The sequence below is a fragment of the Toxorhynchites rutilus genome, chromosome 2 (assembly GCF_029784135.1).
Source record: "Toxorhynchites rutilus septentrionalis strain SRP chromosome 2, ASM2978413v1, whole genome shotgun sequence".
Taxonomy (NCBI): Eukaryota; Metazoa; Arthropoda; class Insecta; order Diptera; family Culicidae; genus Toxorhynchites; species Toxorhynchites rutilus.
In genome coordinates this window covers 333,136,861-333,160,824 of record NC_073745.1, presented here as the reverse complement: position 1 = coordinate 333,160,824, position 23,964 = coordinate 333,136,861, and the positions used below count along the sequence as shown (strand labels likewise).

Genomic DNA, 23,964 nt, shown 5'->3' with positions numbered 1-23,964 from the left:
TGTGCCGGTTACTTATGCTTACAGCTGAATATTTCTATCTTTGATATATAGAACGAATACTAAGAATCCTAGAAAGATATACCAGTTTCGGTTGCCTAGAGGCACGCACAAAACTCCCCATTGAACTGCCGTAGGGTTGATATTTATATATTGTCGTGAGGAAAACAAGAAATTTAGATTGCATACAATAAATTTCTTTTGAAAAAACTTTTGAATCACTGAACCGATTTAGATGATCGACATATCGAATTTATATCTCAAAAACTTATTTGAAAAATCATATCTCAAAAACGAAAAAATAGAATCTCTGATATGTTATGTTATGTACAAAATCCTCAGCTTTCAAGGAAAAATATAAAAAATATAGTCCAAAGCCACGAAAACAACAAAAACAACTACAATCAATGATAACGGAAACAACATTGTTTTTGCAAGTTAAATATTAATAATATATAAAAGGCTAGCTCATTGGCTTCAATTTGATATATCGATCATCTAAAATGGTTCAGTGGTTCAAGAGTTATGAATTTAAAAAAAAAAGTCATTTTCGGGAAAAAGTGGAATAATTTATTTTTTGAACCTCCCTGAAATAGAAATGATGACCCTAACGAAAAAATAAAACAAAGTTTTGTGATAAAGAAGAAAAATTACCACTTTTCACGAAAATCTGAGAACCAGTATATCGGTTTGGCATGGAATGCCTGTATACTAGGTAGCCGGATTTTTAATGTAGGTGTCCACAATCAAATTTCATCTCTCGACTTCCTTCCTCCAGAACAAAACAGATTAACGCGATGTTTTCACCGTCGAAAGATACAGGTTTCCAAAAAATTTGCTGTTAAAAGATTTCAGATACGCGTACTACGACCGCTGAGATTAAATGAACAGAGATTCCGGATTATGAATGTTTGAAGCTTTATCCACTTGGGAGTTAACTAAACTCTGTTATTATCTGAAATATACGGTGGTGATGTCCTGCCAGTTGATCCTAAAACTCATTTCAAATTGGTGGATGTTTTCAAACAGAAACCAAAGCTCTACGTGGCGAAAATGGAAGTTTACATGCACCATGAAGCTGCTGGAAACGACGATATATGCGGTTCAAACTTGTATGCAGGTTTCGACAATGATGTGCGATTTTAGGTACAGCTCGGATATGCAGCCAACAAGCTTCGTATATACATTTGGTGCAACAAAAGTGAATACTGTCATTCGGACAAGCATTGAATTAATCCTTGCATGTTAGGTTATATTTATATTCGTGAAAGGTTAGTAGCATGACACATTCTGGTTCATTCAATATTGGCAAATATCCAAACACTGGAAGAGACCTATTTTGAAGGTGATAATTGAAATTTAGATGATAAATTAAACAATTTCTATAAAAACGCAATTTCTCGGTGTATATTGATGATGATGGTCACGCCACCTTCCCCTACAAAGTTTGATCAAGACGAGTTATCTAGAAGATAATATTTTTTTCCTCAGTTTTGAAATCAGTTTAACAAAAAAAACGAACTGATTTTACTTACAGATATAAACTCAAAAAAATATTTTATTACATTATCAAAAGAGAAGCCAATACTCAGTCTTGTCCGCCACAGACCCGATACGATCCCGACTAGGCCCTTGCAGCCAATTGGTCCACCAGAGCATAAGTCCAACCGCCAGCCTAGTTTTGGATAGACAATGAGTACCCCCATACAGATATGTCGAGAAATTTTCCATGACGAAAAAATCCTAGACCTTCCCTCACAAAACTTTAATTTTATATCTTTTATATCTGTGCGTCGCGCGCGAGGCTCAAACTTTTGTAGACTACTGTTATCTTTTTTCAACTACTACAAAAGAAAACAACAAAAATAAAAAATAAAAATAGTCCATCAGCTTTAATGTGTGAAATACAATGCCTCTTGAATTCTGTAAGTGTTACTGCACATTTAATATGTCTTGGCATCGAGTTGAAAACATTTATTCCTTTGAAGTACTTTATTTTATGAAGCACATGACAAGAAATTAGGTGTGCTCAATTCATTCGCGTTTCTAGTGTTATGTCTATGATAATCACTTCCTCTTTCAACTCGATCACTCAAATATCGAGGCAGCAAACCGTTAACTACTTTAAAAATTAACACCATAGTTAAATAAACAATTCTTTGCTTCACGGATAACCATTGCAGAGCGTCCAGCATCAAAGAGAGAGTTTTCATTAGAGCGATTTCTCGAGATTATTTAGATATTTAGTTTTACTTATGTTCAATTTTAACTGCTTATATTTCAACCATCTACTTAAAGAATGCGAATCTCCATTTAAATGTAGCACGACCTGATTTAAATCATTAGCTGCAATGAATAACACAGTATCATCTGCAAAAAGATTGATGTCACAAAATCGTAAAACTCGTCGCATGTCATTGATGTACATAATAAATAAAATGGTCCCTAATACACTTCCCTGAGGTACTCCAAGATTATTCCCTACGGGACTGCAAATGAAATCGTTACAAATGTCCGCTGAGTTCTGTCATACAAACAGCTTTCAAACCATTTGTATGCAGTACCCGTAATTCCAAAGCGCTTAATCGTGTTCAACAACAAGGGCCTAGAAATTGTCTTCTCTTTCCATTTTGCTAACACCGGTGTTCCGGACTTTCCCAGGTTAACTGGGTGCAAGAACCCGCGGCGACCCGTGTGATTCGAACGAATAAAAAAACGCGTTTTAACCTTTTAAACACAGGTGATATTTTCTCACACAATTTATTTTCACTGATGTGTTGCCGATGACCGATGGTGATGATAAGAGAGACTGAGTCTTATCTTTCGTCCGTATTTATAGGCTAAGCTAAGTTCCCTTATTTCCTCTTCGTGTATTGAAGAGTATCAATCGTAACGCATACTGCTGTTCAATATGAATTTCAAATTCACCGTAACAACCAGGTTCAATGCGGTTTCACAGGAATGACCTCCCCGATAGCCCGATTGTTCTGGTATTAGCAAAATGTTACAGTTTAAATAGTCCAACAGCTGGCCTTTAACAATAAGTTCCAAAATTTTCTCTAATGTGTGCAACATGTTGATGGGACGAAACTATTCGGCTTTAATCGTTCCAACAACCTTTTGAATAGGAACAATTACTATTAATCGGCTGTTTTATTTCATCAGGTTCATCGGCCAATCCAATAATCAATTTATCAATGAATCAATCAATGAAACACTATTGACAAAATATTCGTTAAACTTAGATGCTATAGCTTGTTCAGGTTGTTCAAAATTGTCATTGAAGGTTATGGACCGCGGGTTGCTATTACTAGGTTTTAATAAAGATTTCAGAATTTTCCATAACTCTTTGCTGTTGTTTTGATGCTGATCAATTTTCCTCTGAATATATTCACAACGAGTTTTCTTAATCGATTGTGAATAAAGGCCAGCATTGCTACCTCCGCTTCCCGTTTCCTGGAACTAGGTCAATATGGGTGGGACTGATGTCATTGAGTAGCTCCAGCAGAAACGGTGTTTATTGAGAACAGCCGAAGTGCCACACTGCTGTTTGTATTTCGGAATTCAGGCTAACAGTGTTGCGGATCTCTCCCGGAGAGCAGCTGAAAGTCGCTAAACAAACAAGAAAGCAAAAAAAAATTTAAAAAAAAACAAGGTTGCCGTTAAATGTTGGACTGGTGATAAGAGATAGGTAGGATCCTGGTTTAGTCACCTCCCTGATGTCAGTGATTGTCACTGAATTGAATCGGGAACTCTGTGATACTTATGTGACATATATTACAATGTATTCTCGAGTCAAGAAGTACATTAAATTGACGAAAGTTGGAAGCATTCCCAGTTTTCCATATCTATGTTCTGTGCTCTTCTGTGTTTACCTACCCGCACCGTTTGTTGCGAGCAACTAATGAAGCGACAAGGCATTATTTTTATTCTCAAGTCAACGGGCCAGCAATCAGTCAACAGATTCACATCAATCGCTAGTGGTACCGGGTGCACATCAACCAAAGGTTCCGCAAACATACAGGGTGCCACTTTGGTATATTTTATGTGTGCCATAAAAGAAAAAAAGATAAACACATATTATTTGTTTTTTTTTTGTGTTATGTTGGTAAAGTAGTAAATTTAAAAGGAATTAGTTCAGTCATATTTGAGGTTGTGACAGCATCTTTCTGATCTGTATATTGTTGATACCTGCAAGGTGCAAGATTCTGATTTATTTTGTACTTGAATCCATTGTAATTTTCATCTGGAAAAAGCTTTTATTGTATTTCTTACATTTGTCGCAATAAAAAATAGCTGATCAAAGGGGTAGGACAGAGTTCGCATTGGGGACACCCGAATGTGTGATCGTGATTTTAATGATACCCTATATAATCGCCCGTCACCCAGAGAAAAAGACCTGTTATAAAAAAGTCACAGGAGGGTTGAGTCCGAAACACGACCGCATAGCTGACGTAGGATTCCGTTAGGCTATCTGTTGATTTTGGATATATTGGAAAAAATTAGTTCGGTAAACTCTTTGATAATGATTTGGTGGCTCTGTAAAGGGCCGTTTTGTTTAGTTGCTGGGTATTGTTTGTCCATCAGTTTTTACCGAGTGATAATGATATAAGAATAGTAAACAGTCGTTGGATGGTGCGTATCAGATAAAAGATACCGATGTGGAACGAGATGTGATCAAAACCGCCCTCTGTGATCCTAGACAAGATGGCTCCTGTGTTATGAATGGATGAAATAAATAAAAAAAACTCACCAATGTAATATAAGATAATTACCAATACCGAACATAATTTTCAATTTTTCTCATCAGTAAAAGCATGTTACTTCAATATAGAGAAAACATATTTGAAATGGTAAAGGTAATTTTCTTTTATAATTTTTACTTTATGAGTGTTTATTCAACCCAATGCGAATTTCAATTGGACAACAACGCCTAATACTATATGTAGAGCATATGGGAAATCACTTTTTCTAATATTTCTTCACTTTTCCAATTTTTCTCGTATAAACTTTTCTTGGGTGAAAATAAACACAAAAAAAACAGACAGCTTAAACCAAACAACCTGTTCTCGAGCGGAAACACACCTTTTTTTTATTTATGAAAATAGAAATAAATCGTTTCATATATCTAGTCATTTTTGAACAACTGCTACCATATACATTCAAGTTCCAAATTAAATTTTTTTTTTGCTAGAATTTATCGTATCACTCACTTTACTTGCAATATAAAAATGCCCCCAACTTGCATATATTTGCAACACCGATTTCCCCTGAGCACCGAGTTTTGAATTCACTGTTAGGAAACACATTTCGGTAGGAACAAAAGTTCCTCTTACTTTCATGTATATACAATGCCGATTCCCCCCAGGAAGTTTGGTTTTGATGTCTCTGTTAGGAAACACATTTCGGTGGGCACAAAAGTTCCTCTTACTTTCATGTATTTGCAATGCCAATTTCCCCAGGTAGATTAGTTTAGATGTCTCTGTTAGGGACCCGCCGCATGTTTCGTCAATTGCGACCAATCAGAAGTGGGTATTTCCGTTAGGATAAGGGTTGAGATTTTTCAATTGTTCGATAGTTAGTTTCATGACAAATATTATTTTCTTCAATATAAAAAATTGTTATATAGTGCCGAAATCGATTGACGCAAAAATCTCATCAATTCATCATGAAATGATAATTGAACAATTTTCACGATGTGCTCGATTTTCGATTTTCAATTTGTACCCCAATATGTTCCCGAAAGACGTAATCCTACGTCAAAATAAATAGATATATGTGTTATCATCTTAAAAACTACAAGAGAGTTGATTTTAATGTTCCAATTAACCTTTTTCAAGTTAACTCTATAATACAAAACAGAAGAAGGATGCCAATTACGTTATATGGTCAGTTTGTGTATTGTTCTCGCAAGGGAAATAATGAATCATGAATCAGTCATCTTCAATTGCTTCCACAAAACCACCCAAACCATCGGGTATTTTAGGGCCATCAAAATCTTCTACTGAAGGGATTATACTAGAATTTCGTTGCATTCTTTTTCAAAAAATGCTCGTGGAAAATACTTAGTTCCCTAAATCAAATACGTGTGCAAAGTTTCAAATCAGTACCACATGAATCTGGCTGATCAGTCATTTGACGTGGAAATACTCACCAGTTGCTAATCTTGTTTGACTGATATGCTGCTCCTTACTCTCGCTGTCGAGAAAAAAATGTAATCAATAACGATATCTCATCTGCCCTTCTAATGATTCCGATTCGGGATGTCGGAGTGGTTGTTATTCGGCTCAAACCCAGCATTCCCCGAGTGGTCAATTTTCTGGTTCATCTATTTACCTAGAGATCCGTCTTCAAGGAAAAGCTCCACTTTTGTTTTCACATTGTCTTTATTTGTGGTAGACGTGAGGTATCCTTCCAATGAAAGGCAAAAACACGGAGCAAATATCAACGACGGTGTCAGATTTTTCGATCGTTATTCCGAGAAAAATCGTCCTCCCACGTTCAAGGTTCCCTAAATGAGTCAATCCTCAGGAATCGTTTCGCATTTCGTGTTCCAAGGAAGGAATAATGAATCTTCTTCCGATGCTTGCGTTTTAACTGCAAATTGAAGCACTTACCCCCATTGAAAGTCCATTCGATATCGTTTTTTTTATGGATCATATTGTTAACGATGAGAAAAGGTCCCCAGTAATGCTTGTCATCGGCGCGAAAATATTCCCTTTCAGGTGACATCGATGAGTCGACGTATCGATTCATCCGAAAAGTGAGTTTCAAACGATTTTATTCTCGATCAACTTCCTCTCCATTCTTTATATTTTTGTCGCACATATCTGCTTCATCACCATCATCAACTTAATAACCAGACGATGTGAAATGAGCCAGAATAAAGCTCTGAAGAAAATTCCATCCTCCCAACGCCGGTTACAGCATATCCGAGGAAAAAAGTGTGAAATCCCACATATTTCCACTTTCTCTTGTTTTCTATTTTTTTCCTTCTTTTTGCTGCGGACGTGCCCATATAACAGCGGCATAATCCAGTCAGTCAGTCATCATCGTCAGCTCCTTCCAACGGCGTGAGAATTCCTGCGCCCATTCCATCGCAACGCAGCATCCCATAGAAGGGTTCTTGAGTCGGCTTGTCAAGTGGGAGCCGACAGTAAAAAAAAAGAAAAAAGGAAAGTAAGATGGAAGAAGTGGGGATATCAGGGAAAGAATAAAGGCAGCACATAAATAAGGATCTTCGGGCACGGTCGACTAGTAATGAGTGTATTTCGGCCAGCGTCACGAACCGCAATCGTAATGGAATTTCACCCACTTGAAAAATGGCTTTCCAGGGGACATGTGTTGATTTCATTTATTTCACAAGAGTTCTGTAACCTTGGTTTTGTATATCACGATAACAGCAGAGATAACACATTCAATACATACTCGTATTAATAACAAGTCAGGATAAATATTAATGAGTTACTTAAAACTACACAATAGATTAGGGAATCGTATATGTACAAAAGTTTGGGACGTGTTGTTCATCGTTGGCTTAAGTATTGCTTGCTGCCAGCGGTCGTCTGCCGAGTTTGTACAAACCAAAGAAAGTCTTCTCCTGGAACGGGAGGTGGACACGGCCTTCGTCTATGTCGACTACCTCCAGCTGGTATCCGTTCTCAAGGTCTATCAATGCAGCGGTGTAGCAAGTGCTCGTCTTCTTGCCATGCTGTCCATGAACAGAGCATGACGCGTGTTTCTTCCCGTTGACCAGAATGTTGAAGCCACTGATCGGATGCAGGTCTGCGTAGGTGATCTGGGGTGAAAGGAAACATCTCAGAAGCCGGTGTTAATCATTGACTATTACTAGTGTTTACCTGAGCATAGACGAAGTATAATCCGGAGTCGTTCACTGTGAGGGTGCCATTGTGGGACAGTTTGAAAATACCCGAGTTCAGTGATTCGTGGTTGGCCGCATCAACTGGAAGCCAGTGCCAAGTTGCATGATTCGTAGCCCTGAAGTTGGTATAGTGCGGGTGGTATTTCGCCAGATGGAGCGCAGTTACACGACTCGGAGCACCCGCCTTGCGTATGATTCGTCCTACCCGATGGACTGGCGGTTGACGTGATTCCTAAAATATATTAGATTAGTAAGATTTGTATGGGAATTGAAATCTTAGTTAGTTGCTCTCCGTGATTGATCTGAACTAGTGAAATTGCACATAGAACACATTGAATGACGCTTTGAAGTAACAATCCATTCTCGATGTATAGTTTCGGTTATTCGAGCTTCAAATAGTTTAAATAGCCACATCTTTACCGTCACCAAGAGGAGAGAAAGATTGTTAGAATGATATTCGCGTCCAAAACACGCAGATGGAAATTGCAAAAAATATCTCTCATGGAGTGCCCAGGATGAAGGCAGCTTGAGGAGATGTTCCAAGCAGATTCAAGTTCGATTTCGCTGACGAATTCGCAAGAAGTTCGCGATCTGGGGCGAAATCTACAGTAGGTGGATAACTGGGGTTTGGTCACAAACCAGACTCTGGAATTGAGGATATACAGGATTTTCCATTTCGGGCTTCCGAAAGTATACAGCCCTGCGCTGACAACCGTTTGACATAGCTGTCAACCAAAGCGTCATATCGTTAGTTGAATGTCTGCCATTTTACAATATGGATCGTTTTAGCATCGCACAACGTGTTAATTTTGTTAAATTATACTATAAAAATGATGAAAAACCGGCAAATGTTTTTCGAGCATTACGGACGGATTTTGGTCGTCATGGACGGCCTACAGAGCACACAATCGCTAATGTAGTGCGTAAATTCGAACAAACTGGATCCGTAGCGGATATTGTGAAACCTGTGCATCATCGTAATGTGCGTTCGACTGAAAATATTGCTGCTGTTGCTGCCAGTGTGGAGGATGACCCGAATGTTTCGATTCCACGGCGTGCTCAGCAATTGGGCTTGTCAAACACATCATTGTGGCGAATTTTGCATTTGGACTTGCACCTACATCCATATAAAGTCCAACTGGTACAAAAATTAGAGCGTGGTGACCATGGAATGCGTCGGGCATACGTCGATTGGGTAAACGAACAACAGCAGCAAAATGCTGAATTTTCGCATCAAATTTTCTTCAGCGATGAGGCACATTTCGAGCTCGGGGGCTCGAAATTTCCGTATATGGGGCTCAGAAAATCCACACGTGATTGTTGAGAGGCCATTGCATCCACCAAAAGTCACTGTTTGGTGCGCATTATGGTCTGGTGGAGTCATCGGGCCGTATTTCTTTGAAAATGAGGAAGGCGAGACGGTAACTGTGAATGGTGACCGCTATGGCCGCATGTTAACCGATTTGTTTTGCCACAAATTGAAGATATGGATACGTATGACATGTGGTTTCAGCAGGACGGCGCCACGTGCCACACAACACGACCGAACATGGCCATATTGCGAACGAAATTTGAGGGACGCATAATTTCGCGTTTTGGTGATGCCAATTGGCCGTCCAGACCATGCGATTTGAACCCGCTAGACTTTTTTTTGTGGGGTTATGCGAAAGACCTAGTCTATGCCAACTCTCCGCAAACTCTTGAACATTTGAAAGACAACATTCGTGAAGATATGACCGAGATACCGCCCCATATGTGCCGAAAAGTCATCAAAAATTACCTGTTCCGGATCAAGGTGTGCGAGGAAGCCCTAGGTGGACATTTGAATGATGTTGTATTTCACACATAATGGCATAAACCAAACTTTAATTTGAAATGAAAGTTTCATCGAAATTCGAATTCTAAGTGTGTTTTATTTCAATTTACTTTCGGAATTTAAAGGAAACCCCTGTACAAGTAAAAGTGTTTGCCAGGTTTGATAAGCTTACACTACAACCGAAAGATACTTTAGTGGTATCTTAAAAAGCGGGTGGATTTGACGGAAACAACCTAAACCCACCAACTACTCACATACTTCATACCTAAAAATATCGGGCAATCATTTCAAAAATAGCTTGGCTGAGTGTTGGCAAAATTTTCAGGATCTTTTAAGCAGATCACGTATCGTTTTTGGACACAGCTAAAAGCCATCAATTCATTTTTCATTTAATAATTCTTTTTACAATCTAACCTCTGTCTACTCACACTTCGTATCTGTTCTGTCCAACCAACAATTTCTTCCTTTTATGTCCTTTCTCTTTTTTCCAGCCTATAATAATTCAATTCATTCAATCGCTCAATTATACGTAATTCAGACTACTTACAATCGATATAGTAGCAACGGAGATAATTAATTTTTATGTTTTAGAGTTTCCCTTATCCATTCCTATTATTCACCTTAATATATTTTCTTTGTCTACGCTTTTTACTTTTGATTATTTATTTTGACATTTAGTTCCTTCCTATTGTTTCCGAATCTCCTTACCACTGTTTATCATGGTGGCCCATCTAACTGGTCCACTGCTCTCGCCGAGGGGGCTTTACATGGCCGGCTAGAGAAGCCGTAACACTGAGTATGCAGTGGAAAAGAAGAAATTATGAAAAATCGTGCCAAATCAGAACACATTTAACGTTTTCATGAAAATAGTATTAATATTGAAAACTCTTTTTGCTTCCAACGCATTATTATGATTTACATACCAATCGAATCGGAATTCCTGTAATATTTTATTGGGTGTCGTAATATTTTATAGTCGCTGTAATATTTTATAGTGAACGGCGACAGCTATTTTTTTTCTGAATTGTGCAGTGTTGATATCTGTCAACCAAATATTGTTTCTGATCTTTGAGATTGGTACAATATGTTTCATTTTTACTGTGATAAAAATGTCGAGTTTCGTTGCACATAAGCACTTTTAAGCACCATTTTCTATTTCCATTCGAAGAAAACTACAGCTGCAGTGCTTCGAATGCTTGTGAAATTTTATGGTGACTCTGTAACATCGGATCAATTTTGTATGGAATGGTTTGGGCGATTTGAAAGTGATGCACAGTTTTTCATGTAGAAGTCATGTAGAAAATTCAAAAAAAGAGTATGAGAAAGTAAAACTATTTTTAAAAAATAAAAAATTGAAAACGACGATACATTAGAAATGTTTTTTCAAATATCTCGAGAATTCGAAAATTCATAAAAATTCCATGTTCCACAAAGTTCGTCACAAATAGTTTTACCATTTTGTACCCATTATTTTCTACGTGACTTCTATTTTATATGAAAAATTGATGAAAAGTAAAAATATATACATTTTAGATATTGCAAATTAAAGTTTGTTTGTAAATAAAATTAATACTATTTTTTTCTCAGTGTATATTTCGTCGCGTGTGGTCATCAATACTCTATAGCTCTTTCTAAGCCACTATTTCGGTAGGACTAATAGTTTTTGAGATATAAATTAGCAAAGATTTCTTTTACTAAAATCGATACGCCCTTTTCAAAAGTTACACTCGAGTCAAAAAATTCCCAAATGCTTTGGAAAACTAATATTTTCTCCAACCCACACGAAAAACAAACTTTCGTTCGAATCAAACATAAAAGTTTTTAAAATCTGTATGTTCAGTTCGGTTTCATTTGGAATTGCACTACTCTCAAAATGTTGCCTAAATCTTCCAATTCAGCCATTCTATGCCAAACTGATATAGTGGTTCTCAGATTTTCATCAAAAGTGGTAATTTGATTCTCCATCGCAAAACATTAGACCCGTATTTTTAATTTTTTTTATATGGGTGCCCATTTCCATTTTAGGTTGATCCGAAAAACAATTTTTCCACCTTTTTCCCAAAAATGGCCTTTTTTAAAAAATCATAACTTTTGTACTACTAAACCGATTAAGATGATCGTCATATCAAATTGAAGCCAATGAGCTACCTTAGCTTAGCTTTACGAGCTTTATTAAAAAAATATTAAACTCGCAAAAAATGATTTTTTTTTCATAATTATTGATTGTAGTCGTTTTTCATTGTTTTCATGGCTTTAGACTAGAGGGCGTTTTTTTCATATTTTATATTAAAAGCTGAGTATTTTTTTTACATAACATATCTCTATATCAGAGATGCTTTTTTTCGTTTTTTAGATATAATTTTTCAAAGTTATCTGTTAAACAATTTATCTTCCTTTCAGTAATTAAAAAGTAGTAACTAAAAAAAACATTTTTGGGAAAAGTGAAAAAAAAATTTGGACCACCCTAAAACGGAAATAGGCACCCATATAAAAAAAAAAATACGGGTCTAATGTTTTGCGATGGAGAACCAAATTACCACTTTTGATGAAAATCTGAGAATCAATCTATCGGCTTGGCATGGAATGGCTGAATTCAAAAGTTTCATATAAATATATACTCACATTTTTTTCTCATTTTTCAAACGAAAGCAACAGAATCGTCTTACGTTGTCAAGTTTTCGTAATTATTGATCGTATTTATTTTTTATAGTTTACATGGTTTCGAGATCAAGGGCGCTATATTTTTGATATATTTTCTTTAAAGCTTTTGTTTTTGTAAAAAAAAGTCATTTATGGAAAAAAGAGGTAAATTTGTAGAAAAGCTTTCAAGATAAATTATTGAAAAATATAGCGTCCTTGGTCCCTAAACCATGTAAACTATAAAAAACCAAAACAACCAATGATTACGAAAACAAAATCCAAACAGTACTATTTTGAGTAATGCGAGGTTTTTTAATGGCTATCAAAGCTTAACTGTTTGGAATTTGAGACAAAATGGTACTGACGGCTGTGTTGGAAGAAATAATTTTCAATAATCTAATTAGAAGGTTAAAGATCTAAACAACAGGGAACTTCAGCAAAAAATCGACAAATTCTTTCTCGCTCTAAACCCTTCTGGTCCATAACCAAAAAAATTAAAATCGAAACCAAGTGCATCCCTCCCCTCGTGACGTCATCTTGTTATCAGTAGAGAACAAGACGAAGCTTCAGGTCTTTGTCTAACGATGTCTAAGATACTGCAGGAAACTGGCAGATTCACGAACGTTGTCATTTGAAGCCGATATCAACTAAGATTCAGAATCGGAAATGGTGGTGGGTGACTACACACTACACGAGAGCGGAACGAACATCTGTGAGTAGGAATTGGACAGAAATCTACAAGGACATCGCATCCAAAGTATACCCCGATGTAAACTTTGGCCGACGGCACTATACTTCCATCGTGGAGCACAGTATAATGATCTCTTGGCTACCATATTCTTCATCCTTATACTCCCAACAACCATCAGTCGAGTGCGTATACGACATCAGCGCGAGATATTGGGGGGTAAACAATCATCAACATGAACTTGTTTCTTCAAACTAATCTTATTTAGTTTCAAACAGAATATTTGTAATTTTTGTAATAACTCGGTTTTATAGCTTTTGTTGTTCATGAAATGACAAAAGAACATCGGTGAAAAGTCCAAAGTCCTGTTCAGATATTCAAAAATCTAGTACACATTAAAAACTCATGAAACACATCACAAAAAATAAGCTAACATATATCCATCACAGGAATCTATCTCTTGTCGTCGGAACAAACGGCCACAAGTAAAGGTTCTTGCACTCACCATGTACTTTCCTGGATTCTTGATAACTTTTGGGTATTTGTTCTCCGCATTTGTAAACATAACTCGACTCCGGCGGTCATGTGTTGACCCCGGGGGTTTTGTGGTGTGATCTGGCCCAACCTGAGAAAGAATAACTTTAATACCTCTGCAGAACCAAACGCTATTATACCGAGTAACTCACCCAGTTAGGCTGTGAATTTTCCACGAACTTTTCCCTTCTATCAAACTCATTCCGGCGAACGTAGGAAGGAACTGACGGCAGACTGTCGGTGGCAGCGGTGGCAAACGGGGTCTGAAGCCGCTCAGCAATGTGATGCCTTCGTGTGGAATGTTTGTCCACAAAGTTCAACTGTTGGTGTGATGGAATTTCCCTATAATTTATTCAAGCGCAAGAGAATACGTCAATTATTGTATATCATCCCGCGTTGGGGCGGCTTTGGAATTGCTGCACAATAGAGCAGCAATTCCAAATGAAATCGTCCTAAAAATGCAGATTTTAAAAACTTGTATTTTTGATTCCAATGAAAGTGTGTATTCCGTTTGGGTTGGAGGAAATATGAGTTTTTCAAAGCAATTGGAAATATTTGACTCAAGCGTAACTTTTGAAAAGGGCGTATCGATTTGAGTAAGAGAAATCTTTGATAATTTATATCTCGAAAACTATGAACCGCACCGAAATAGTGTCTTAGGAAGAGTTATAGAGTATTGATGGTTGAATATGAAAAAATTGTACACTGAGAAATAAAATTAGTACTCTTTTTTTTATTTACAAAATAAAAATTCTATTTGCAATATCCAAAATACACTTTTTTTTTTATTTTTTCATACAAAATAGAAGTCATGCAGAAAATTCAAAAAATGGGCCCAAGATGGTAAAACTATTTTTGACGAACTTTGTGGAACATCGAATTATTAGGATTTTCGAAACTTCGAATTTTTGTATGGTTATTATCAATCTCCTTCTAAATGTAGCGATTCTCGAAATATTTAAAAAAATATTTCTAATTTATTGTCTTTTTTATAGTAAATAATCCCTTTTAATATGTTTGTCGTGTTATACCGTCATGTTCATGAAATTTTATGAATTTGCTTATAATTTCCAACAACTTTTCCAAATACATCATCATGGTTCATTTTTTGACTCAAGCGTAACTTTTGAAAAGGGCGTATCGATTTGAGTAAGAGAAATCTTTGATAATTTATATCTCAAAAAATATGAGTCGTAACGAAATTAGAGTATTGTTGGCTTAATTTGAAAAAAATATACACTGAGAAGAAAAATAAGTACTCTTTTTTTATTTACAAAATAAAATTTTAATTTGCGATATAAAAAAATATGTATTTTTTATATTATTTTTCAATGTATGTTTCGTAACGTAACTCCTAAACATGTGTCTTTACCATAACGATGTATTTGGAAAAGTTGTTGGAAATTATAAGTGAATTCATAAAATCTCATGAACATGATGGTATAACACGACAAACCTATTTCAAGGACCTATTTACTATGAAAAATACAATAAATTTGTGATTTAAAATGACTGCTAACATACAAAAACTCGAAGTTTCGAAAATTCCTAAAAATTCGATGTTCCACAAATTTCGTCAAAAATAGTTTTACCATCTTGGGCCCATTTTTTAAATTTTCTACATGACTTGTATTTTATATGAAAAAATTGAAAAAAATATAAAAAAATACATATTTTTTGATATAGCAAATTAAAATTTTATTTTGTAAATAAAAAAAAAGAGTACTAATTTTTCTTCTCAGTGTATATTTTTTTTCAAATTAAGCCAACAATACTCTAATTTCGGTACGACTCATATTTTTTGAGATATAAATTATCAAAGATTTCTCTTACTCAAATCAATACGCCTTTTTCAAAAGTTACGCTTGAGTCAAAAAATGAACCATGATGAACTTTTCCAAATACGAAAAGTTGTTGTAAATTAAAAGCAAATTCATAAAATTTCATGAACATGACGATATAACACGACAAACATATTAAAAGGGATTATTTACTATAAAAAAGACAATACATTAGAAATATTTTTTTAAATATTTCGAGAATGGCTACATTTAGAAAGAGATTGATTATAACCTTCGTTGTTTTAAATCACATCAGAATTCATAATTTGTGGCTAAAATGATTGTTAACATACAAAAATTCGATGTTTCGAACATTCCTGAAAATTCGATGTTCCACAAATTTCGTCAAAAATAGTTTTACCATCTTGGGCCCGTTTTTTTAATTTTCTGCATGACTTGTATGAAAAAATAAAAAAAAATTACAAAATATGTATTTTGGATATTGCAAATTGAATTTTTATTTTGTAAATTAAAAAAGAAAACCAATTTTTTTCTCAGTGTGCATTTTTTTTCATATTCAACCATCAATACTCTATAACTCTTTTTAAGAAACTATTTCGGTACGACTCATAGTTTTTGAGATATAAATTATCAAAGATTTCTCTTGCTCAAATCGATACGCCCTTTTCAAAAGTTACGCTTGAGTCAAAAAATTCGCAATTGCTGTGGAAAACTCATATTTCCTCTAACCCAAACGGAACACACACTCTCATTCGAATCAAAAATACTCATGTTTTGTCATTTGTCGATTTCATTTGGAATTACTCAGAGCCGTCCCGCTAGGAATTTGTGAAATATGTGCCTTTTTCTCACCTGTTTTCATCGTCCCATTTGAGCTTCAGTTGTGGCGGTGGAGTTGCCAGCTCCTCTGGCCGTTGGCGCATCTGCTGATAATGTCCGGACCGATGTGTTTGCTGCTGCTGCTGGTGACGGAAATGCTGGTGTCGGGAGCGGTTCTGATGGAGGTTCATGTACGGCTCTTCATAAATAGGAATTCCCTGGTAGGTCATTTCGGCAATCGAACGAGCCTTCCGTTTGCCATCGATTGTGTTAGTGGCCGTCACGCTAATTTCCGTCTCGATATCGTCCAGGCGATAGTCCGGAATTCCGAACACGCTGGTGCTTCCCTCCTCGATGTCACTTTCCCCGTCGTACGGTTCCTCATCATACTCGTCGGAGCTGGGTTGAATGTCGTTGGTGTCATACTGAAAGAGAGGTCAAAAGCGGATATGATAGGAATTGCTAACCGAAACGCGTTTCGATGCGGTCTGACGGAAACTTTTTCGAATGTGACGGAAAACTAGCACGTGATAAAATTTGAACCTGTTCGGTTTTTGTCACTAAAAAAATCGCTAAATTTACCGTAATAAAAAGATCTAATTCACTGAAAATATATTTATTTTTTCATAAAGTGGAGAATTCATTTTTATGCCTAAATCAGCAGGATCAAACGAGGTGGTTTCTCGGAATGTTGGATTTATCGATGTTAAACGGTTTATCCGAGAAAATGAGAGGCAACAATTCCGCATGACATGTGGCAATACTTCTTAGTAATCGACTCATTAACGCTCGGAAACATTCACAAATATGAATATTTTATTGAACTAAGGTGGTATTAACATCAAACAATTCTTACTCTAATCTACGAAACAAAAAATTGTGACATTTTGCGTTTGTATCTTTGGTTTTCTATCTAATAATATTATTTTAAGAAAATTATATCTAATATGAGCGATTGGAACACACAGTTCCCCTAGAAGTGACTGAACAGAAAGTCACGTTATCCATTTGATAACGCAAAAATGAAGGCACACTTTTCGCACTGCGCCCACTGCTCTGTAAACAAGGTGTTCTGAGAAGCTTTGAGACTGCACCTTGTTATGAAATGTGGGGGATTACCTCTCTGGGCGAAATCGTCAAAACTTGTCGTTTTCTTGATTGCCATATTTTGGCACGAGCGAAGCTGCTCGAGGAAAAAGTGAAACCCAAACAGTTCAAATGAAACGTCCCACATTTTTTAGCAGACCATTCCAGCCAATCAGTGGCTTGTTGGTTTTTATTCAGACTCTGCTCCATCGAGAGCGTCGAGAATTCCATGCACTGTTTTGATACACAGCCTTTTTCATACAATATTCGATGATGGATGTGACATAAATCTATCCCTATTATGCTACAATCAAATCAGCAGTGAGCTTAGAGTGCAAGCTTTCCAAAGCGACAGAAACACTTATGTTAACAAAAAAAAATCGTTTTTTTTGGACAATTTCTAAAAAATTTTAAAAAAAGAAGTTTTGTGGTTATTAAATAAATATATATAATGTGCCGGTGAGAGATGTGTTGGCTCGGTTAGACCTTGATTACATGTCCCATATATATGTTTTCCTTAAATCTATCGATGTTCGTGTGTGATTATCCTTATATCCTTATACCCTCCATTTCTTCCTTTGTGAGTAATTGGTCCGCTTGCTATAAACAGGAGAATGAAATGTAAATTCACAATAGATGTACGAATAGATTTAAGAATTGAGTGTGTGTGATTATCAACATTGTAATAATTTCCTTATACCCCATCCTTTTCCTGAGAAAAATATGTCACCCTTCTAATCTCGAGTCCACCGCGAGTAATCGGTTTTCCACATTACTAACCATAGATTTAAGAAAATTGTTCATATATATAGTTTTAAAAATATATTTAAGATTTTGGCTCCTTTAAACTTATGTAACTGAGCCTGTAAAAATAAACGAATTTATAAAAAAAAAAATTAATATATTATAATTTCTCTGTCATTCGAACATAATATAATTATACGACTAGCGACGAAATTCTGTGAAATATGGAATGTAGGCTTCTGACGGTTCTCAAGGATAACATACACAATCTTGTTGTTTCAGTCACAGATATAGGCCAGGTATTTATCATTCATCCTTCGCATCACGTATGTACGGAATGATATCAATGGTTTTGAGAGGTATTTCGAATGCACTACAAAGATGTCCTCCCAAAACAGGCTGCTCTCGCAGCATGCAGCACGTAGTGCATATTTAATCGCTCTTAAGGTGGTATGTTTGTTTCGACGATAGCCACACGTATACTAAATTCGATAGCACTCATATTCTTCATTGGAAAATGGGTTGTATTATTGATTGAGTCAGAATTTAGTATCTCAAACATGGTTTACATGAGTGAGCTCCATTAGATGTAGGTAAGATGTAGTAGAGATACTGTAAAGGGTCTAGCAAATTTCTATCCACAATGTTGTATTTTTTTTCGATTTGAGCTTCTGCTTTATAATTGTATTACATAACATGATAGAGAATATGATTTCAATTGCAGCACCTATACTTGCCATCCGAATCAAACAATGAAACCAACATTTGGTATATCAAACTTTGGATTGATTGATAAATCGGTTATAGTTATCAAAATACCAAGCCAAACTTTCACAGTAGTTCAGTATATGTATTGTGTGTGGAACATAATTCGTTCCGTTTCCGCAAGATGGTTCGAGGTGCCATAAATAGTCGAAGGCGACAGCTTATTTCTACTGAATCGTGAAGTGTCTAAATCTGTCAAGCAAATATTATTTACAAGTCTTTGAGTTTTGCACAACAAATACATTTCTGCCGCGTTAAAAATATCGTTGAATTTGTCGAGTTCAGTTTTGTTGCAAATAAGTAGGGAAAGGGGGCCCTGACCCGACCCCCTAAATTGCAACAGCTATTCATCACATAAAAATCTCGTTTTTTTGTAACTTCGGTATTGAAATGAATACTATAACTCTTAATCCATGTTTTATACTGGTCGGTGTGGTTCATGAACGTTGAAAAAGGGGAAAACAGAGGCCAAATCGAAAGTCCCTTTTTTCGTCACTTTCAAAAATGGTGGTCTCTAACCGACCCTCCTATAGTCCTGAGCCCTCTTTTTTTTTGCTGCGAATCTATTCCAATTGGCCGGAAATGATATACAACCCCAATTATATAGGTAATGAGTGAAAATAGCTGACGAGCGGAAAACGAATATAATCTTGTAACCAGTGATGGATACCCCCTACGATATGAGTATTGAGTGAAAGGGCTTTAAGAGCGGAAGTCAGATTTCGTATTCTAATGCCATTTTGTAAACGAAGATGGTGGCCTCCGGTTCGTTGAAAACGGCGCTAATAGAGCAGACGTTAAATTAGGGGAGTTAGACAAAGAAAGTATTAAAGCGAGATGAAAAAAGTGTTAGAGCGAAATGGCGGAAACGGAAACGGAAATGGAAGCGGAAATGGAAACGGAAACGAAAACGGAAACGGAAACGCGTTTTTCAATTAACTAACTACATACAGCATACTACAGATTACAGGTATGTTCAATTTATTTAGTTTATTTTAATGAGCAAACCGATCTGAATTCCGATCTGAAAGCCTATTTTTATCAATTTTTGACATCTACATTAACTTATCATACGTACAGATTAAAAATCTATCTTTTCCTTTTTTAAGCATTGAAAACATAAAACGGCGCTAATCATACAACCAAATTGTCAACGTAGTGACACATTTCATTTGACACTACTAAAAATTCGGTAGGTAGCATCGTTCTCGATATCCAAGGAGTGGTCGGTTCAGGGCAACCTTCCCCTACCATTTGTGGGAAATCAAGATTTTCTGTTTCCATTGGAAGAAAAGTGCATGAAGCGCATCTCTTGGGCTTGTTTGTGCAGTTTATGGTGACTCTGTACCATCGGATAAATTTTGAAGGGAATGGTTTGGACGATTTAAAATTGGTGATTTTATTTGTCATTGTGGAGCATCCGGGTCAATCGAAAAAGTGGGATCGAGGGTGTGATACATGAGCAACTAAGACCTGGTCATACGATGAATGGAGACTTCTACAGGTAACTATGATCCGTTTGAAGCGCTATTGCCGAAAAACGTCCAAATTATGCGATCAGATAAGTTGATAATATTCCATCAACTCTGAAGACATTTGGCATCAAATGGAAATTATTGAAATCCCCGATTTTCTTTACTCCTTGAGTGAATTTCGGTTTTCCAAAAACTTAAACTTTGACGGCTGTGTGACATTAGTAAATGAAGTCCGATTGAGCTGATATGATATGATATTTTCGTGGGAATCAACATTTTTAATCAAGTCCCGATTGAAAATTCAAAATGGCCATTTTCATTGATACTCTAACATGCACATAAAGAAGTAGTCATGTACGATAAAAATTATATATTTATTATAAATTATCATTATAAATGTCGCATGATATTCTCACTGTGAAACTGTCGATGACGAACGAACAAAAGCCGTGTTTAGAAGAACTCAGTTTTGTAGATCTCACCCCTTATGATGCTTTTGGTCACGAAAGGTTCATTGGCTGTTCTTCGAAACAAATTTCGACAGCTTTTTTCCTTTTGCAACGGTCATCCACAACAAACTTGCCCTCATCCGTGAAATACTCCTGAAATAAAACGCATTATAATTGACAATTCGACATAAGCTAATGAGATTGACACGCAACCTAACCAACAAGGTTCGGCATTAATTTAAAAAAAATGAGACGATTTCGATAAAACATTTCAAAGACGAAAACTTAGAATTACTTAGAGACGACTTGAAATTTCACGGAGCTATCATTGTGAGCGAACTTCCGGTTCGAAAATTAAACAAATATCTTCGAATAAAAACACATGATTTCGATACGACTGATTTTTTTTCTTATTTCACAACTCAAATCGATAAAACGACACTTTGAGGCACACGTTTTCAAAATATTTCGATGATGTATTGACTTCTTTTTGAATGGCACTAATGTTTCCAGTGAAATTTTTGCCGTCTCATCGTAGGTATTACCAACGTCATTTTTGACGTAGGATTACGTCTTTCATTTCTGTACCGGGGTGTAAGTTCAAAGTTTCGAAAATAAGAGCGTTACATTTGAACTGAAAAGTTTAGAACGTTAATATCTCTTTGCCAACTGAACGAAGTGGTGTGATAATAATATTTTCATTCGGAAGACAAAATGTTCAACAATTATATGATCCTTAATTATTGACCCAAAAAAGCTTTAAAGTTGCCTAGAAAACAGGCAATTGAAATCACACAAGTCTGTATATAAGCTGGCGTCCACTTCGAAATCCTTTTAGTTGTGATTGCGAAACGAGTGGAGGTGCGAAATGAATGGAAATGGTTTTACTTGCTCGCTTAAACACTATGCTCTTCTCTCCCAATCCCATTTCTTTTCTGCAACCGGACTGAACGGAGCATTTAGCAAAAACGGAGAATCCATGATAATTCGATACAGATTGGGTACAAATGGTGCCATTGACTATGGATTTGACAGGGGAGAAATCTTTAATATGGTGTAGAGAATATTTCACCATATCAAAGAAATCACATTGATGAAAGCAAGAGTTATAATATCATTTGTTTACGAATGCCGCAGTCGATCGTCGTTTCCAATTGGTGGGAAAGGGGGTATTATTTGTGTTGGATATTTTCGAGGAGGAATCCATTTCTTCTTCTAACGTTAATTATTCCTTTCCAGCTGTGTTATAGTAATCATTACATACAAAAGATGAAATGTCTAAGAGTTATATACGTGTTACTCATTGACACGAAAAATTGTTTCAATAGCTTGAATATTTCTTGATAACAAGCTATTTGAATCACGCAAATCTGTTTATAAGCCTTTTTTATTTGTTTACGAATTCTAGGCACAGATATAGCCATAATATTCGTCAATGTTTTCTCATTTCCCAAAGCGGAATCTTGTAAATTGTTTTATTTATTACTATGTTGGGGGATTTTCTTATGTTACCTCATGAAACTGAAAAGCATTGCTGTTTAACTATTGTGGGACCTTTTTCCCTTCTTTCGGACCGTCGATCAATTCTAAATATAACCGAATCGGACCATATCGCGAATCAATCCTCTCATTCGCCGGCGAAACGCCTCTTCCGACGATCCAGAATTGGCGAACATGTTCGCCTCGAGCTGTTGTGACTTGTGATACCGTTCGGCAGCATCGTTCAAATCGGGAATGTCTTCGTTGGCCGTACAAATCACAGGCAGTACGAAAGCCGCAAGCATCACACCATACCGGGCATTGCGCGTTAGTTGTCTCAAGAGTGCGGTGAAGGGAAACTGCCTCGCGGGATCACCTCCAAGCCGTTCCAGTAGATCACGGAGTGAACCGTAGTAGATGTTCAGCATCTCATCGTAATATTGACGACGAAATGCTTCGTCGGTACAGCAAGAGAAGAAATAGGATAAATCCAGCACCGGAGAAGCGTACCGGGCTCCTTGCCAGTCCAGTAGAATCATGCTTTCGGGGATTTTGTTCTGAAAATAACAATAATTGGCGAAAATTTTCTCGAAAATAAACCAAGCTACCTTATAACTGAACATCATGTTATTGATCCAACAATCGCCATGTACCAACACTGCGTATGGCTCTGTCCCCGCGCCGTCGCAGCATTTCCTCATAGCCTCAAAGTAGTTCTCCTTCAAAGCTACCATTTTCCACCGAGCGACATCCTCGTCCGCGTCCAGGACACCAATCGCTCGATCCATAGTGGCATTGACAAGCGCACGGATCGCTTCATTTTCTGCCATCGCTGTTGTCATCAGATCTGGTATTTTGAACTGCTCGAACAGCTCCGGTTGTTGATCTTTGATAGCGAACGAAACGGCATGGTAGCGACCCAAGTGAACCATCAACATACGTGCATGTTCATAGTTCACGGGTATCATTTTGTTCCACATCTTCAAGCCACGCTCCCGCAAGTCCTCCAGCGCAATAATAGATTGTTCCTTCTCAACATCACAACTCGCCAGGTAACATTTCGGCACATTGAAGAACCCCTCATGTGGCTGAACCCCCTTCTGGCTCTGGAACTCAATCAAATTTGGCAGCAGCTTCGAATATAGCAGACTCTCTCGCTCGAAAATCTTCATACTGTTGAACTGCTGTCGTCGGGCCTGGTTCAGCGGTGGCAGCTTGCAGAGTAGAACTAGTTTTCGGCCATCTTGTTCCACAATAACACGGAACAAGTCACTGCTGAACCCATCGCCTTTATTGCAACCGGATTCGATAATTACGCTGAATCGATCCGAAGTGAAACCCTCTTGCAACGCAATCGTTGCAATGGAATCATGCACAAAAGGTGGCAATTCAACGCTACTTGCCATGGTAAACTGGGATCGATAACTGGATGCGGCGCCCGATTTAAATTGAGCTATGCGAATCATATCTAATCAGTGGGAGCATGGGTAGTGAATCATGAAAGCCGTCTGCAGCTGATACGTGACCATTGTGATACAAATTTGGGACTACTATCAGGTGTCATTAGACTGCTACAATTGCAATTGAGTGAATCACGACTTATTACATGTCGATGACGCTTTTTACCCAAAACAGCTGTGTTACGTCCGATTTCGAAATAGTACAGTAGAGGACGAATCACAACATAAATTTGTTATATTTTCTTCCTTTTTTCGTCTCTCTCACTTATTGTTGTTTTTTCCTGCTTCATGTGAGTTATTTGCGTCTCACTTACAATATTTATAACTA

General features: G+C 36.8%; 2 protein-coding genes across 3 annotated transcripts in view; both read right to left on the bottom strand.

Annotated features, from left to right (window-relative positions):
- Positions 1-7,337: 7,337 nt before the first annotated feature.
- Positions 7,338-23,964, bottom strand: part of LOC129769587 (protein eiger) — a 66,643-nt gene continuing 50,016 nt past the window's right edge. The window contains exons 3-7 of the mRNA XM_055771949.1: positions 16,212-16,603; positions 13,710-13,899; positions 13,529-13,648; positions 7,857-8,111; positions 7,338-7,795 (exon numbers count right to left, since the gene is read on the bottom strand). Of these exons, the coding sequence (XP_055627924.1) occupies positions 7,535-7,795; positions 7,857-8,111; positions 13,529-13,648; positions 13,710-13,899; positions 16,212-16,603 (1,218 nt within the window). The 3' untranslated portion in view covers positions 7,338-7,534. The remainder of the gene's footprint in view (positions 7,796-7,856; positions 8,112-13,528; positions 13,649-13,709; positions 13,900-16,211; positions 16,604-23,964) is intronic.
- On the bottom strand, positions 20,787-23,608 carry LOC129769588 (uncharacterized oxidoreductase dhs-27-like). 2 transcript variants are annotated; one of them, XR_008741919.1, is made up of 3 exons: positions 22,785-23,608; positions 22,210-22,733; positions 20,787-20,850 (listed from the first exon to the last, which is right to left on the bottom strand). XR_008741919.1 is itself a non-coding variant. In XM_055771950.1 (2 exons), exons 1-2 carry the CDS (start codon positions 23,580-23,582, stop codon positions 22,284-22,286), a joined length of 1,248 nt encoding a protein of 415 aa, XP_055627925.1. In that variant the 5' UTR covers positions 23,583-23,608; the 3' UTR covers positions 22,052-22,283. The 2 variants fall into 2 exon arrangements, 1 of the variants encoding a protein (XP_055627925.1); XM_055771950.1 differs by lacking the exon at positions 20,787-20,850 and having other exon boundaries at positions 22,052-22,733.